Source organism: Cibotium barometz, chromosome 12 (assembly GCF_041138505.1).
Source record: "Cibotium barometz isolate CiBa-2024 chromosome 12, ASM4113850v1, whole genome shotgun sequence".
Classification (NCBI taxonomy): domain Eukaryota; kingdom Viridiplantae; phylum Streptophyta; class Polypodiopsida; order Cyatheales; family Cibotiaceae; genus Cibotium; species Cibotium barometz.
Window position 1 is genome coordinate 7,045,162 of NC_141057.1, and position 16,769 is coordinate 7,061,930.

Below are 16,769 nucleotides of genomic sequence, written 5' to 3' on the forward strand. Positions count from 1 at the left end.
AAAGTATACACATCCTTCCACATTCCTTTCTAATAAAAACTCTTTTGCACCTTCTTAAACAGACCCATGTGCCCCAATAATGGAGAAGAATGCTATTTGTCCAAGATACTGAACCTTTTGTGCACCCTTCCTTAAATCGCAACAAAACCATCATGCAAAGTGTCACTAACTCTTTGGAACTGTTGATTCATGGCTACAAATATTTGATCCAAGCGGTTAAAGAAATTTTCCTCACTTGCATCATCTTGAGATTTTTTCCCTAAGATCTCCATAAGCTGTAGCAATTTGCTCATAGTATTTTATTGATCAAGATATATCTTTTCCATCAATTGCACTTGTAATCCCTTGATTCTCAATGAAACCTTTTGGTATGTGTGACCCTTGATGCAAGTCAACATTACTTTACACATGCTCTTGAGCATCTTGTCTTGCATCTTGCCTTGCTTCCAGAACACCACCCTCATGCTCAAATACTTCCTTGAAAGCAGCCTTGGTCTTTGACTTGGATGCCATTGAAAAACGACCAAGTTGGATATGTTCCCAAACTTTGATTTACAAGCTATATAGCTCTATAGAAAGGCAATGACATGTAGAACCCCCGTGTATGATCACTCTGACCAAGGTCAATGCACAAGTACTCTTTGTTTTGACTTCTTTGAAAAGTCAACCAGTGAGTAATTTGCCACTTTGACAAAGTGAACAGAGTCCAATTCTTGAAGTCTTTAGCTTGCCAGAATAAGGAAAGAGCATAGTATCCAGCTATGATGTCAAAATTGGTTAAGTCTAGAAACCCTAATTTCTACAAAAACATGATATCCAGCGGAAAAATGGATGTGGTGGATATGGTGGGTGTTCGATTGGTGAGGTTTAAGGCTAGATGGTAAGCTTAGGGTATGGGGAACCTAACCCTATGCTCACTTTAGCAATATGAAGTGCTGTTTTGACTGGGCCCCTTAAACTTTCTATAGAATCTTATGATTAGACAAGCAATCGTTGTCGGAATTAAAGTGCTTGATAGCTTTAATTGTATCCCTTAGTACAAGATTTAAAGATATGTATAACCATTCAAATGAGATCTATCGATTCTAGACTGAATTAGGGTTTTAGGAGGTTGCACTTATGCATGGTTGATTTTGACCAAATTTCAGCAGCATCTCCTTTGTTTTTGCAGCAAATCTCTATATAAACTCGATTGAAAACCAATTGTTACACTATATCCCATTCTTGTCAAATCCTTGCCCAAGAAAATGCATCCTTTATATAGGCACTTGGAAATCGATGTAGGGCATTGAAGCTTGCCGGTCTCCCGACCAAGCTCTTTCCACTCTTGTACCTAGGTCAAAACTAGGCACAAGTTGGGACCATGTCTTCACCACCGGTACCGAATACTCCACCTTACCTCTTTTCCAAGGCACTCACAAGAGGCGGATTCAAGACATACTCCCCCCCGGCCTCTCCTCCAAATGTCGAGGTACCCTCACACATCACTTGATTACTAGGAATTGAAATGTGAATACAAGTGTGTGTGAGTTGTATAGCATGAACATGAAAGTGTATATGAATTGACTTATAATTGGCACTTATATTTGCATGCCATGGCCATCCAATATGCGAGGTTAATTTTGTAAAAGAGGTTATTCACTAATACAATCGTGCTCCTTGATGTCCTCAATCCCCATTACCTTATGTGGGAACAACTCAATGTAAAATATACAAGGAAACCCCTAAAGAGAATGAAAATTTGACTTCAATGACCCTTGATGCAATCAATGCATAACATGATCAATGAGACCTATGGGCATATGTCCATGCATGTAAATTAAAAAGAAGTCCAAGGCAAACTCTAATTTTAGGGAACTTTCCCTAAAACTTTGTTTCTCCAATAAACCCTAATCCCTTATCCATTTTGATGCAAGGATGACATAGGATGATAGAGGAAGGCTTATTGATGAGATTGAATGCCCTGGATCCCATGAAAGTATGTGGGAAACCCCAATTTTGAATGACATAGCAAGGATGACATAGGATGATAGAGGAAGGCTTAGGATGACATAGGATGATAGAGGAAGGCTTATTGATGAGATTGAATGCCTTGGATCCCATGAAAGAATGCCCTGGATCCCATGAAAGTATGTGGGAAACCCCAATTTTTTAGAAATTTAAAAATGTCAAGAGGAGGAAATTGCTCATGAAATTCCTTGCTCATGCATAAATTGATCACACATGCATTTAGCAAAGCATGATGAAGAAGATTGTTGAAGAAAATTCCCAAATTTTATAAGAAAAAAAAACCTGATATTTCTTGGAAACCCTGATATGAGAAGAGCCAAGAAATTGAAGCATTGATGGATTGAAACTTTGCTTACACATCTGTTGAAGCTTTGGCTAGTCTTGTACTGAGCATTGATGATATTTTTGGCCTCCGATCTCCCATGAATCATAGGCACCCTCCTCACGACCAAAATCACTCAAATCACTCACCATTTAGAGCATTACGTTTTCTTAACATGTTAAACATCTTGTTTGCCATAGCTTTGAAGCAATTTTAAGCATTGTGGCTCCTCAAACGGTGTAGAAAATGTGCAGCTGAACTACAGCCTCATGGGCAAATTTCGTGAGAAACGTGAGCATAAGGGAGCTTAGTACAAAGCTTATAGCATGGCCAATATTCCAAGTTGATCAATGGTTAAGATTTCTAGCACTAAAAAAGCTCCATAGGCATCAAAATAAAGCACGAAGGGGGAAGTAGGGTAAAAATGTTTTGACTTAACAAGAGAAAGTAAGAGACTTGTGTATTCATGATTATCAAAAGGTACCAAAAATATGGTTCATGTGGCATATATACATGACCCCCCTTTCACACTATCACAAGTGTTGTCCATGGGCTGGTCAATTGGCCTTGGGCCCATTAGTCATATGAGACCATTCCACTTGCCTCTCTCCAATAATATTGGGTAGCTTCTTATGCACCTTTGCAAAAAACGTATAAGCACATTCTCTCAATCAATGAAGTCTGAAAATTATATCACAATATTGTATACATGATAAATAACAACATACCTAGATTGAGGATTGATATCCATATCCCATTTTGAAAATGATGCATCAAAAAGAGCACTTGAAGGGCATTGAACTTTGATCTAATGGTTTTTAAAAGCTTTGTTCTCATCACGGTTTATTGGGATTTTTGGAAGGAAGGTTGAGGAGATAATGTGCTCCACTCTATGCCAATATGCTAAATTGATTATGGAAGGCCTTGGTTTGTTAGAACTCCATACATCTATGCTTTCTTTCTCGATGCCATGAAGCCTTTCCATTGAGTAGGAAAGGAGATAGAAGATGGGAAATTTGAATATAAGATAATACCTCTCATTTGCACTTTGGACAGCACTAAATTTATTGATAGAAAGGCTTATTATTTCTTGATTATCTTTTGAATAGTGGAGCAACCTAGAAAGATTCTTAGCCTTGAAAACTAGAATTCATAGTGGAGATGTAGGTGCACAAGGAAACATTTGCACATGCTGCATGCACTTGTAAAAGACTAAAAAGGCAAAGAGGGAGATATCAATTTACGTACATAGCTTTGGAATAGTAGAAAAGCAATTTCTATACAAATTTGCAAGAGCAGAAATAAAATTTTCTATAGAAACCTATCTATCTTGCATAGCTAGAGGGTTTTCCAAAGATCAATCGAAAGAAGTTACACATTTTTTTGATAAGCTATTTAGAAGCTAAAATAGATGAGTAAGGGAAGCTAGACACATACGTCTAGAAAACGTTGACATTGTGATACTAGGTTAAGTTTCATGATGGTAGATGAAGGAGTGATATAACTAAGTAAGAATTGGAATCTATTTTCATAAACTCACAAATTGATAGAGTGAAAAAGGCTTGAAGGTGATACATGTACGAGACTAAAGTTGTTTTCTTATTTTCCTTCATAAAAGGGTTATATAGCGTTAGAGAAAGGCATCCTGATCTACTAATTTTTTCCCTGGATTTAAGTCCTAGCATGCAAGCTCTTTCACCAATCCCATCCATATATTTTTCATAAAAAAACAAGCGGGATGGATCGATTAAAATGGGCACAAGACGTGCTCTTCAGTTTGTGCCATCAATGATATTTCTAGTGGGAATGCATTAATTCCAAAACATTAATGCTATTAGCATGAAAGCTGAGGTTAAAATATAATGGCATTGTTTTTATTGTCTCTTGATGCCACTTTATATGGCACTTGGCTAGCTACCAGCAGAACTACCATTTGAGCCCACCCCATCACCAGAACAAGAAGCCTTATTCAATTTGTAGTAAAAATGTGACGCCCCCTTTCTAGCTATTACTGAATCAAAGTTCACTACTTAGCAATCATGATAGTAGTTAAATAATAGCTACCTAAGAAGACATAAATATTAGAATGCATGATGATGAAGTAGATGAAAAATTTCAAAGAAAACATTTGGAGAGAACAAACTTGGCTGGGGAAAGAAGTGAGGTAGGCATGTTGGGTTCGTTAAGTAGTTCACATGACCCTAGGTAGCGAGAGCTGTAGAATCCCAATATTGTACAAAGAAACATTTGAAGACATAATATAGAAGCAGATTAAACAAAGAGTTCTTTACTGTAATTCATGTATGTAAATTCACATAGGGCATTTAGCCTTCAGACCTCACATTGTTTTTCCACCCCTAGGTAATTAAGCGCTTCAAGGGAAGGTCCCCCTCCACCCTGTTTAGAAATAGTAGTTCTCGTAGCGGATCGAGCAGTCGTGGTAGCAGACCTGTGCTCCAATGGCGTTGTTGCAGATGCTCCAGATGTCCGTGGAGAGCTGCTTTAGGCACTGCTCGCAGATGGAGGGGCTGGACACGGAGGCCGGGCATCCGGCCTGGCCGAAGGCGGGCGCATTGCCGCCGCCCCAACGGGTCTTGAAGGAGTAGCCCTCCGTGTAGGGGGTATTCTCCACCAGCTCGGCTAGCAGGGCGCCCAGGTGGCCCCAAAAAGCGCTCCCCTGCGGGATGCCCTGCGTGTTGCACATGCTCGACACGTACGAGGTGTCCGCCGCTGCAGCCGTAGCAGAAGGCCACCCAGCCGCCCAAAGCAAGCCGCATGATACCACGACGAGCAGAATCGCCACGGCGCGCGCCATTTTGCTCGAAAACTGCAAGACAAGATCAAGTCCTATAACTTTTAACACAGGTGAATTGCCAACTCCTCAAACAGGTCGAATAGTTATCTCCCTCAGGATATGTTAATAATTTACCTTAATCACGGGATGACCCGGGGTGAAGTGCACAAGACGAGATTGATATAAATCTCGCTCGATGATGAAGGCAACGGCAGTAGCACCACACATTTATAGCTACAATTTCAAATGTGACTGAATGGAAAAAGGTCCCCATCTCCGAAGAAAAACTTAGTGCGATCCGAGTAGGTGGTACAGTTTGAATATAAACTGCCTACTAGCTTATAAAAAAAAGCACAAAAAGCAATACGTTGCGTGTTTATTATGAATCAAGGTTTGCTTAGCCGAGCTCGAGTTGACTTCGGTTGTTTGTTGTTTCTACCATCATTCATACAGACAGGAACAAACTCGTTTTCAACGATGGGTTTACCCACTCGGAACTCCTAAGTGCGTTGAATGATGACAAGAAGATCCACATAGAGGAGAATTTGAATCGTCAACGCTCAGGCTAAGAATTATCAACAGATTAGGGACAAAAGTTAAATTTACTTCACGTGTGAAAACGACCTAAAAGTGTAACTCAAGGTTGATTTTCGATGTGGTCCTTTTTAAAATAGCATGATTGTACAAAATTTCTGAATCGTTTCTACCTGGTCTAAATGTGATTTTTGATGACCCTAAAAAAGTAATGGTTGATTACAATGCCATAAAAGGGCATGACAAACATCAACAATCCATCGTGTTCTACTTCATTGCCTTAGCTTTGGTACTTTTACCTTGAGATCTTTTTGGTTCTTTTCCTTGCCAAAAGCTCACTCTCGTAGGAGCTATGCCTTCTTTAGGCGGCGTATCGAGCTTGGGGTATTAAACTCATGTAACTGTTTATGTAATCTCCCCTTATCCTCTTGCCTATATGCCACCTTACAACAATAGACTACAAGGTCTAAGCTACATGCAACTCATGTGACAATAGCTTACAATTACTACTTCAATTAGCTGAGTAGAGGATACACACTTCATTTCATGATAAGACAAGAGAAGCGAAGTGCATACATGTCCTTTACCATTCAAAGTCATTTAGAAACTTGAAAGACCCAATACATGGACCCAAAAAAAAACACATCCTTTCATTGTTGAACTTGGTCAACCAAGGATAGATTTAGCAAACGCTGACATGGGTTTGCAGTTTTGTTTGTATTACTAGAGTAATTACAATTGGGCCTTAGGTAAATAATAATACAGAGGCATAATTAAATATGCAATCAAATACAAAACCAAATCCCTCATCAGTTAGCATGTTGACCTTCACTCAAGCTAGGCGCATACTTTGAAAAACTCCCATTCTTGTGTAGGCCCTAAACCCTCCTCAGCATTACTAGTGTTTTTGGCTTCGTAGTCTTCAAACCAAATCCCTCATTAGTTAGCATGTTGACCTCCACTCAAGCTCGATTAGTTCCCTTGTTTATCGACCACATTTAAGCCACTTGTGCACTTAGTTAGTAGTCACGGAGATTAACATCTATCAACTAGATATGCATGGAATTAGTATTATGATTTTTCTAAAGCTAAGGAGCATCCATATGGTAAATTGAAAATGGTTTAGAAGCATGGCACATGCAAGTCCCTTGCAATGTTAATGATGAAAAAATTGTGTTTTTATAGCTTGACCACGTATCCAAGGCATTTCACTTTAAGGGATGCCCAACTTTGTCCTTTCAATTCCCAAAAATACTTATTCACACTCCTCCTTCTAGCCGTGGGTTGGTCTTCATCATACCTCTTGGACATTCTTAGCCAAGACACCAGGCTAGGCTCCACTTACACACATGCAAGGGTGATGTATGGGGAATGTGTTTTGAGTAAGTTATAGAGCCTCTCAAAAAGCCCCTTATTGTTGCCAATGGGGAATTGCAGCTAATCCAAGATGATCAAAAATTTTAAAAAGAAAATTGAAACATGCTAATGCCGTTCACAAAACTTTTATACCAATGTTGTTGTGATATCATTGCTATGGAAGCATATGCCACTAAATATTTTGTGAAATGTACTGAGGTCCATTATGTTGATGACAAATGAGTTGATTTGAAATCCCATGGAGACGTTCATGATAATACATGTGGAGAAAAATGCAATTCTACTCATGTGAACATCAAGTTAACAAACCCCTAATTTTAAACTCATTATACATTCAACTACTTTAAGATAATGGAGGAATTCTAAGGGTTGTAATTGAATTACAAAGAAAAAGATGTAAATTAGCTTCCTTAACTTATCTAGTTTTCCATGAAAATGAACCAGAAATGAATGCCAATGATGTGTGTGTAGTTTGGGCGTAGGGATGCTAATTGTAGAGGTAACAAAATGAAGGATCCCATTATGCTCTAAACAATGGATAAGAGATTGGTGCTACTATAGCCAATTGCACTCATTGTTATTTTGCTTCAAGTGTTGATAAGTCTACCTTCTACATCCCTACTATGCTAGTTATCTACTAATGTAGATAGCCAATATCAACAGGTGTAGTGGATGGAGCCAAACTACTCCTAACCTGTTATTCAAAAGAAAATTCCGGTTGGATTTGCATATTATTGTGGTAATTTGCGAAGCTTGGTGGCACTTCTATAGATGTGGTGTTACGGGAATATATTTTAAGCCCTCTTAGAAATATTATTATGCTCTCTTAGATAATTTGGGGATGCTCAGATTATCTTTGCGTCGAGCGAAATCATGTTAATATCATAGGTGATGCCATTATAAATACTTATACTTTTGGTGTATATTGACGTATGTTTGGGGCGTACGATGTTTGTTTCAGTTGGTTTGTATGGAAGGGTGATTCTTGGGTTACTTACACATGGAAAACATGTGTGTGGTTATGGTTTGTGTACTTATGAAATATAATTTGTTTTACCAATTTATTGTTGGTTATAGGTGAAGAGGATTCTAAAGATTGAGGAGAATTCGCACATAATTATTACTTGGCACACATTTTTATAAACAAGCTTTGTATATACATGTGCTAGCTTGTGCACATTTTGATTTATTTGGAAAGCCTTAGTTTATCAAGAATAAATTTAAACTTTAATATTTTGTAAAATAACAAAATAACAATGAGTGCAATCGGCTATAGTAGCAAAATAACAATGAGTGCACTTATTGTTATTTTGAACCCTAGCGTCAATTTATGGACACTCTATTTTGAGCATAAGAGAGTGTTGTGCAGCCCCTTTTTGTATTTTGGGAGGCTATCATGGTCTAATTTGGAATAAAGTAATGCGTAAATACTCATGTGTGAGGACAGGCCACACACATGAGGGGGGATGATTGTACCCAATCTTGGAGTCGTGATTTGTGAGCTAAGTATTATTTATTTTTCACTCAAATATTGAATATGTTGGACATGTGGTATTTGATAACTTATTTGATTTGATTTAATCAAATTCTTGCAAGTTTCTTTTAACTCTATTTTCCTAGAAATTGGATCTGTGGTATCAGAGCAAGGGTCTAGGAAGATGGAGGCAAGAATTGAAAGCTTGAAAGCTTGATTTAAAGGTTTTTGAAGAGTTGCACTCTATTATCCAAGGGGCAAAGACCAAAGGATAAAGGGGGTGGCAAACCACAAAACCATAAAACCACTTTCTTCTTGAAAAATGGTTTTTCCAAAATTAATAGCCTCACATTGATCCAACCGTATAGATTGAATGAGCTTTTGAAGGAGGTTTAAGCCCAATACTCCAATTGCTAAACCATTGCAGCAGTAGGAGGAAATCCATAATGGATGGTGCATAATCTTCCATAAATCAATTTGTGGAGAAACTACTTTTACAGGCTTCTATTTTTGGATTTACAAACAAAAGAATTAGAGTAATATTTAATAAATCCTTCCTCTATCTCCTTCTTCCCATTGGAGTGCAACCAGCGACTTCCTTTTTTTTAAATCCTCCGTGTTGGAGAGCATTGGTGGGTTTTTACAGAGCCACGAAGTAGCTTTGTTTCTTTAAAATCTTTTAAGCTTACTAAATCTTAATATTAAAAATTTTAAGCCCCAAGATAAAGCTTTATAATATAACATAAGCTTATATAAGCTTCAAAAAGACTATCTTTAAAAGGTTTATAATATAACATAAGCTTTATAATATAACATAAGCTTATATAAGCTTCAAAAAGACTATCTTTAAAAGGTTTCACAAGGGGGTTCAAAGAAAAGAGGGAAAATTCACATTTTCAGGTTGCAAGAAAATTCACAAAAAATTTTCAAAAAAGATTTCATCTCTTTTCTAAAATATTGGAAGCCTCTTGCAATAAAACATTTCGGCATCATAGGACATCAAAGAAATATCGGCAACCCTTGGAGAATGGTGTCAGGACCAACCATAACGGCGGCGAGTTCAATGATTCAGGAGCTAAGTTTTTCGTCTTCATTTATTTACTTGCATTATTACATCACACTTCTTTATCTATTTATTTGCAATGGCCACTTTACCTGCATAACCTACTATGCAAGAAAAAATCTTAGCACTACAAGAGCAAATTGCTAGTGAGCGTAAACTCTGATGCAAATTAGAGCATCAAGTGAAGCATTCCAAGCACAAGCATAACCCTTATTGGTAAAAGCAAGGTCTTCCTAGAACATTGCCCTTATGAAGGTGGAATATTTTATCCTTCCCATGTTTCAGGGGAATCCATTTTAGACACTAGGAGGATTTTTATATCTAAAGATATCTCAATTTTGGATTCTCTCTCTAGACATTTTCTCTCTCTAGGTCAAAACAGGGTAAAATAAGATCTTTCTTCTATTTCAGAGAGGGGAATAATTACAATAACAGAAGTGGAGGTTCTTAAACCTTTACACCTCAAAGGATGGAGGGAGGAATCTTACATTCTACCCCACTTAAAAAACGCGAGATGTCCTCATCTCGCAGGTGGAGTATAATCTCTTTTATCTTCTTCCTCTTCAATCACTTCCAGTGTTAGTGCCTTAGAAGTGGATGGCCGATTTGGGAACATCTCTGTTTGACTTCCCCTATTCTGAGGCGGAGGTCTTGTATTACTTTGGATTGAAACTGAGGGTTGGTTAGAGGGTCTACCTTTGGGATTTTCCTGATTTTGAGACGGAAAGGAACCTGATTACTCTAGAAGGAAGGAGACGGAGTCTGGAATCTTGGTCCCTGACCTCCTTGCCTCGAAAGCCTTGATCCAAAAGGAGTTGGGCAATCTATACTGCGATGTCCAAATCCTTGACAGCTATAGCATTTCACTTCTTTGTTTAAGGGTGGAACTTCTGAAGTTGAATTCCAGGGGAATTGAGTTCCGAGAAAAGGACCCTTCTTCCATTCTGGAACTTCCCATCTCCTGAGATTGACCTTGTTGTCTCTTAGGCAATGGAAAGTTGGAATCACTTTCCGGAGCTAGAAATCTTTTGAAAGAGGATGGTGCTAGCTTTGGCAGGACCTTGACATCAAAGGCCTTGGGGAAAGCTTGCTATCCGCACTGCTTCGGCCATGGAAACTGGCCTTGAATTCTTTACTAGGATATTCAAAGGTTTGTTTAGTCGCCTAATGAACCTGGCCATCCTTGTTCTTCATCTCTAGTGGTGGCGAGTACTTGAGGAGGAGAGCGAACGCTTGATGATATTCTTCAATGGTTCTACTCCCCTAGGTTAACTCTAAGAATTTGTTCATCTTGGTTTCCAAAAAGCCGGGAGGAAAGAATCTCTTCCTTAGGTAAATCTTGAGATCATTCCATGTCATTCAGACGGCTTGTCTCGCAATGGTTTCTCCATGCCACTCTAGTTGTTTCCACTATCTTCAGCTTTGCAAGAGACATTTTACTCTTCTCATTGTACCCAGTGACATCGAAGTATTCTTCCATTGCTTCGATCCACTTCTCCTCCACAGCCTCACCCAAGTTTTCCCCTTCACCCTTGAAAGATCAAGGCTGCAATCTATGAAGAGTTTTACGAACATTCGGGTCAAGCTCTTCCTCATCGAGTTTGGGGTTAACATTCCTACCGATGACCTCGATCCATGATCCTATCAATATGAAATTCTTGTTAAGTCCCTTTTTTTTCCATATTAACCAAGCCGCTGAGGTGAAAAGACCACTTTATATATAATTCAAATCCGACTTTAAAACCAACTGATTTTGGGGTTCGTTATAGTTTGGTCAGTCCCCCCACAAAATCTTGGGATAAAGATCCCTTCTACAAGAAGAACATACAGAACTCATTACCAGCGAATAATTCATTCATATTCTTATCACAATAATGGTCCATCAAATCGAAAATTCCATTTGAACATCCCTCCACCATGGGAATTTCATTTATGCAGGTTCTCAATTTGTCATTCCTTAATTAGATCCACTAGGTCAAAGGTCAAATAGCAACGATCTGTCTCAGCACAATCCACTAATCTCATAGTGATTTGCTGAAGTCATATCATCATTCCAGTTACTAACATCATCACTGGGATTCGTCCCATTCATCCTCATTGTGATTCGTCCCATTCATCCTCATTGTGGCTTTGTTCAACTTATCTTCTTCTTTTACTAGAATCCAGAAATCATCATCTTTCAATCAAAATCCAAATCAACTCATCAATTCTCAACCAGAATTCTAAAATCATATCAACCAGCATTCGAATTCATCATCTAGATAGCATTTATAATTCCAAGGTCTTAGATTTACTCGTATATATTGCCAGCAGTAAAGACCTACAATTATACCCATGGTATACACGGGTAATCACGATCCTTAGAACTATAAGGTAAATACCATCATATCTAGGCCTCAAGCAAGTTAGGGATTCCATACAATTGCAGTACTTCCATCTGAAGACCCAATTTCCAATTTATGAATCTTCATTCTGAATATCAATTTGTATGAATTTCATAACACAATTACAATCTTTTACTGGTACTTCATAAAATTTTGACATTTCTTTCTTCTCGATTGATCCACTTTAGCCAATTTGCTCTAATATCAACTGAAAGATCCCTACCCCCTCCGTGCAACAAATTCTGGGGTGCTAGCAGCAAAAGTAGCACTTCTTGCGCAGGGCAAAGCCTCTCACTCAAGGCCTTTTCAATAGTTCCTAGCTCATAGTACCCGAAAATATAATCACATAAGAAAAATCTAGATGGACTCTCCATTGAAGAGTTGTTGTAGAGAGAGAGAGCTCCAAGCTCCCAAGAGAGAGGAAAATTTAAGGGATAATAGAAAAAATGATTATTTTAATATAATACTTGCATGGTATAGCTCCAATATCCAATTACAAATGATTGAGGGTCTATTTATAGGTGAGGGAGGCTACTTACCAAGTTTAACTGGGTTCTAGAATTTTCCAGGTTCAATTTGACTCAATTTAGACAAGATTTGGACCAGTTTGGCTCCCTTTTTTATTTGGTTTGATCCAAGTTTGAAGAGAGATAAAAATATCACAATTTTTTTGAATCTTCCACACATGTGAAAGAGGCACCTACCTCAAGAGTCCCCCTTTCCTTACCAAGGTGTCAAAAATGCATCATTATTTCAAAATATCTCATTTTTTTAGTAATATCTCTTAATTTTTAACTAATAAACCTTGTACTCTTAGTCAACTCTTCATCTTATGTGAGCATTTACTCATTTTTGGATATTTTCTTTTATTCTTTGAATTTATCTCATCCTAACACTTGGATTAATCCAATTGGCCCATTGGAACCTTAATTGGACCATAATCCAAAAATTTCTGAAAATGTAGACCCTTAAGCTAAGGTCCCTTATACCATTTTCAATTTATTCCTAACGCACATTGAAAAGCTCATTTTGAACTTCTGTTTCAGGGGAGTCCATTTTAGACACTAGGAGGATTTTAATATCCAAAGATATCTCAGTTTTGGATTATCTCTCTCTAGATATTATCTCTCTCTAGGCCAAAATAGGGTAAAACAAGATCTTTCTTCTATTTCAGAGAGAGGGGAATAATTACAAGAATAGAAGGGGAGGTTCTTACACCTTTACACCTCAAAGGCTGGAGGGAGGAATCTTACAAGCCCCTTGGTATGCCTAATATTTTTGCAAGGCATTCTCTTGTTGATGGAGATTCTAGTAGCTCGGAGATGAGCCTTGATGAGGATCTTGGGATTCCAGCAACGAGGACACTTGGTGTGAAGAAGGCTATGGAAGCCATGAATGAAAAGTTACAAAGATCTGGAAGATTCAAAAACCCTGTGTAGAGGTTGACTTATGATGGTTATGTGACACATCACTATGCTTATATGGCAAAGGTTGTGCAGGTTGTAGAACCCACATGTTTTGATGAAGCTATTCGAAATGTGTGTTGGGAGAAAGCTATGGATGAGGAGATGGATGCATTGTATGGAAATGAGACTTGGGATTTGGTGCCATTGCCTGAAGGCAAGAAAGCTATTGGCTGTAAGTGGGTGTATAAGGTAAAACATAACAGTGATTGTATCATAAGCAGGCACAAGGCTAGATTGGTAGCCAAAGGATATGCGTAGACACATGGGATTGACTATGAGGAGACATTTTTCCCAGTTTTTTATTAATGTACCATGTGCAAAATTGAACTAGATTACACATGATTCTCACAACAAGTTATAAAACACATAAGTGCATTTTTTTTGGTAAATTCTTCTACAGAGTTTACAGGTTTACATTTTTTTTTGTTCATTTGAATTGCAAAATTAAATTCTAAATTTATAACAAAACTTTCGGGAAAAATGAGATTTTTTTTTGAAAGAATCCAAAACATTGTTTTTGACCTTGTGCAGGCCTTCCAAGTTCTCCCCTAAGCCTCGGGGGGCTGTATGGGGCCAGAAGGCCCTAGGCCAGCATGGGGCGACCTAGAGCCAGGCCCCTTGAGGCCTAGGGGAGGGCTTGGAAAGCCTACACAGGGTTAAAAAAATGTTTTTGATTGTTTAATTTTTTCAGAATTGATTTCAAAAATAATTACAAAATTTCAGTTAATTAATACAAACTCAACTACAAAATTGAACTCACTCCATTCAACTGCAAGTTCATCCTCAACTATAAATTCATACTTAATTACACAGTTAAAAAATTCACTTCATCTGAAATTCAACTACAAAAATTAAAATTGGCCCTAGCATAGATACTTTAAAAAAAGTGTATTTTTATTACCAAAAAAGGGGATTACATGATAAGCATTACAATTTACATCCCAATTTTTTCCTTGCACCTTCTCTTGTGGAGGGGAAGAGTGCCCGACATGATGGAATCTACAATACACTCAACATCTCTCTCTCTCCTACACTTTTGGTGATGGTTGTATTAACAAGGACCTTAGGAGCGTAGCCTCCTTGAAAGGTTGAAAAATGGCCGACTTGTTGATGTGGATTATTTTCTCTGCTCTCTTCAAGATACTAGACATTTGAGAGAAAAAACTTGGAATCCTCCCATAGGGCTAAAAGCATTGTGGACAACTGCAATGTCTTTAGTTCGAATACAGCCCATGTAACGGGCCAATGTTGAATTAGTTCCAAAGGGATCCCTTATGCCACCCTTACAATGTGCTCAAGCATCCAACTCCATGACATGCTGCATACAAACCACATTTTAGTAATCAATCATGCCATGAATAAGAGTAAAAAGCTATGGATTATTAACTTACTGAGTGTAGTTCATAAGATGCTATCACATCTGGCTGTTGAATGTTAATTAACTGCTTGTGCTCCTCTAATTGTTCAGGAGGAAAATTCACCAAGATGACTTAGGGTAAGCTAGCTTGTACTTCCTTGAATTCCTCCTCGAGCACCTGACCTTGCTCAGCTTCTTGTATTTTTGACCTTGAACAAATTGGGCACTCTCCAATACCATACCATCAATTGGTACAAGTTGCTCCATCATGTATTGAGAGGATATGTTGTCAAGTGGACAATCTAGCCCGATGGCAAGGAGAGACAAGCACTCATCTTGCTTTACTTTTAAACATTTTTTCTAAGTCATGCAAGAAGAGAAACTCCTGCCCATCTACCACTATGGAGCTAAGCATAGTTAGTGCTAACTTGGGCATATCTGGTGCTACCCCTATTTCATCAGCCTCACCTGGCAAGTGCATCCACAGCTGCCATTGCTCCCTCTACTGATGACCCTTCTCCAGTGGCTGTGAGGGGGTACCGTCAACTTTTTCGGCCTCTGTGTTGTCGAAGAAGAGCCAAGGCCATAGCTTGCTCCACCAATTAATCAAGGAGCTCAGGCTTTGGATCGACCTCCTTACCCTTATGAAATCGGCCAGGGCAACGTCATCGACCTCAACCCCATCATCGGACTCTTGTTCATTCAACATGAGAATGAATGTTAAAATCCATGATAAAAAGTTAGTGCCGATGTTTCCCTTACCAAGGGCATCCATTTTTTGAGTCGAGAGCACCTTGAAGAAGTGCCCACATCTTCTTGCGCGACTTGTTGGTACCTACACAATCTCTTAGGATAGTTTTCATCATTTTTGTTGATGTAGTGTAAAAGCTCGCAAGGGCCCCATTTAGTGTTACTATCAAGCATGATCACAGCAAAAGGCTTTATGTATGTTTCCATGTACTCCAAGGTCTCCTCAACAATTGGAGGAGCAACTATTTTAAGTCAATGGTGCAAGAGAAAATGTGAAATAGCTCTTGCTAGCTAGCCCACTCAGTCCTCTCTAGGAATGTAAGAAAGTTCTCATACACCATGGAATGATCGGTTAGGAAGCCAAGCTATAGGGAATATATGCTAGCAAAGTGTGCACGACTGCTAGTGATACAAATGAACAAAATGAGGGAGGTTCCCTATTTATAGAAAAAATTAGGGTTTGAAATCGACAATTACACACTTAACAAAAAAGGACCGACCGCCCAAAATACATTATTAAACATAGTCATTTTAATTAAAATACTTAATCCAAGTAATATATTTAATCAAAAATATCCACATAATAATTTTGTACAAACTTATCCAAATTGAACCTATTTTGATCATTCAAGCTTGATCCAAATAGTCTGTACCATTCATTACATTATCGACAAAAAGGGAAAAGTTCGATTACAGCAAAAAAATTTACAATGACGTTACCCAATTACACTCCTAATTGCAACTCCACACCCCCGTCCCTCCAAGAATCACGAACCATGAAAGACTTCTCCATACGTCTCCCAATCTACACAAACACACATGAACAAATATCACCAGAGAATGGATGGTGAAGATAAATCAACTGAAAAATCAATGAGGAAAAAACTAATACCTTTCAATGTTCTATCTTGAAGCTTGCATCTTGTACTTCTTAAAATCCCATGATTAGTAGGTGTTTTCGAATGTCTACTAAGCTCCATTCTTTTCAAGCATTGACAAGGTCAATGGTGCCATTGGGTAGTTTGACCAGTAGTTCTATGGGTGAATTAACACCCTCACACGATTGCAATGGTATCCACTCCCCCTTTTTCTTCATCCCTCGCTCGTAAAATAATCAGATGTATAAATTTGAGCATGCTCTCAAGTATGAAAGTGTGATACTTGAAATCAAAACTCTGCAATAATATACATCTCACTATATCCCATGCATTTCCAAGTAAACCATTCATTTTCTCAGA

The 16,769-nt window shown here is 38.3% G+C and overlaps 1 protein-coding gene across 1 annotated transcript; it reads right to left on the reverse strand.

Moving 5' to 3' along the window:
* Nucleotides 1-4,603: 4,603 nt before the first annotated feature.
* LOC147633003 (antifungal protein ginkbilobin-like protein) lies at nucleotides 4,604-5,399 on the reverse strand. The gene is made up of 2 exons (XM_086805771.1): nucleotides 5,262-5,399; nucleotides 4,604-5,159 (listed from the first exon to the last, which is right to left on the reverse strand). The coding sequence occupies exons 1-2, from the start codon at nucleotides 5,352-5,354 to the stop codon at nucleotides 4,734-4,736; spliced, it is 519 nt and encodes a 172-aa protein (XP_086661897.1). The 5' UTR covers nucleotides 5,355-5,399; the 3' UTR covers nucleotides 4,604-4,733.
* Between the last annotated feature and the right edge of the window lie 11,370 nt (nucleotides 5,400-16,769).

Bases quoted from the DNA above. Each gene is read 5' to 3' on its own strand.
- LOC147633003 (XM_086805771.1), bottom strand. From the start codon at position 5,354: ATGTGTGGTGCTACTGCCGTTGCCTTCATCATCGAGCGAGATTTATAT. The intron at 5,160-5,261 runs GTAAATTATTAA...CTTGTCTTGCAG, and splicing joins CGGGTCATCCCGTGATTAAG to TTTTCGAGCAAAATGGCGCG.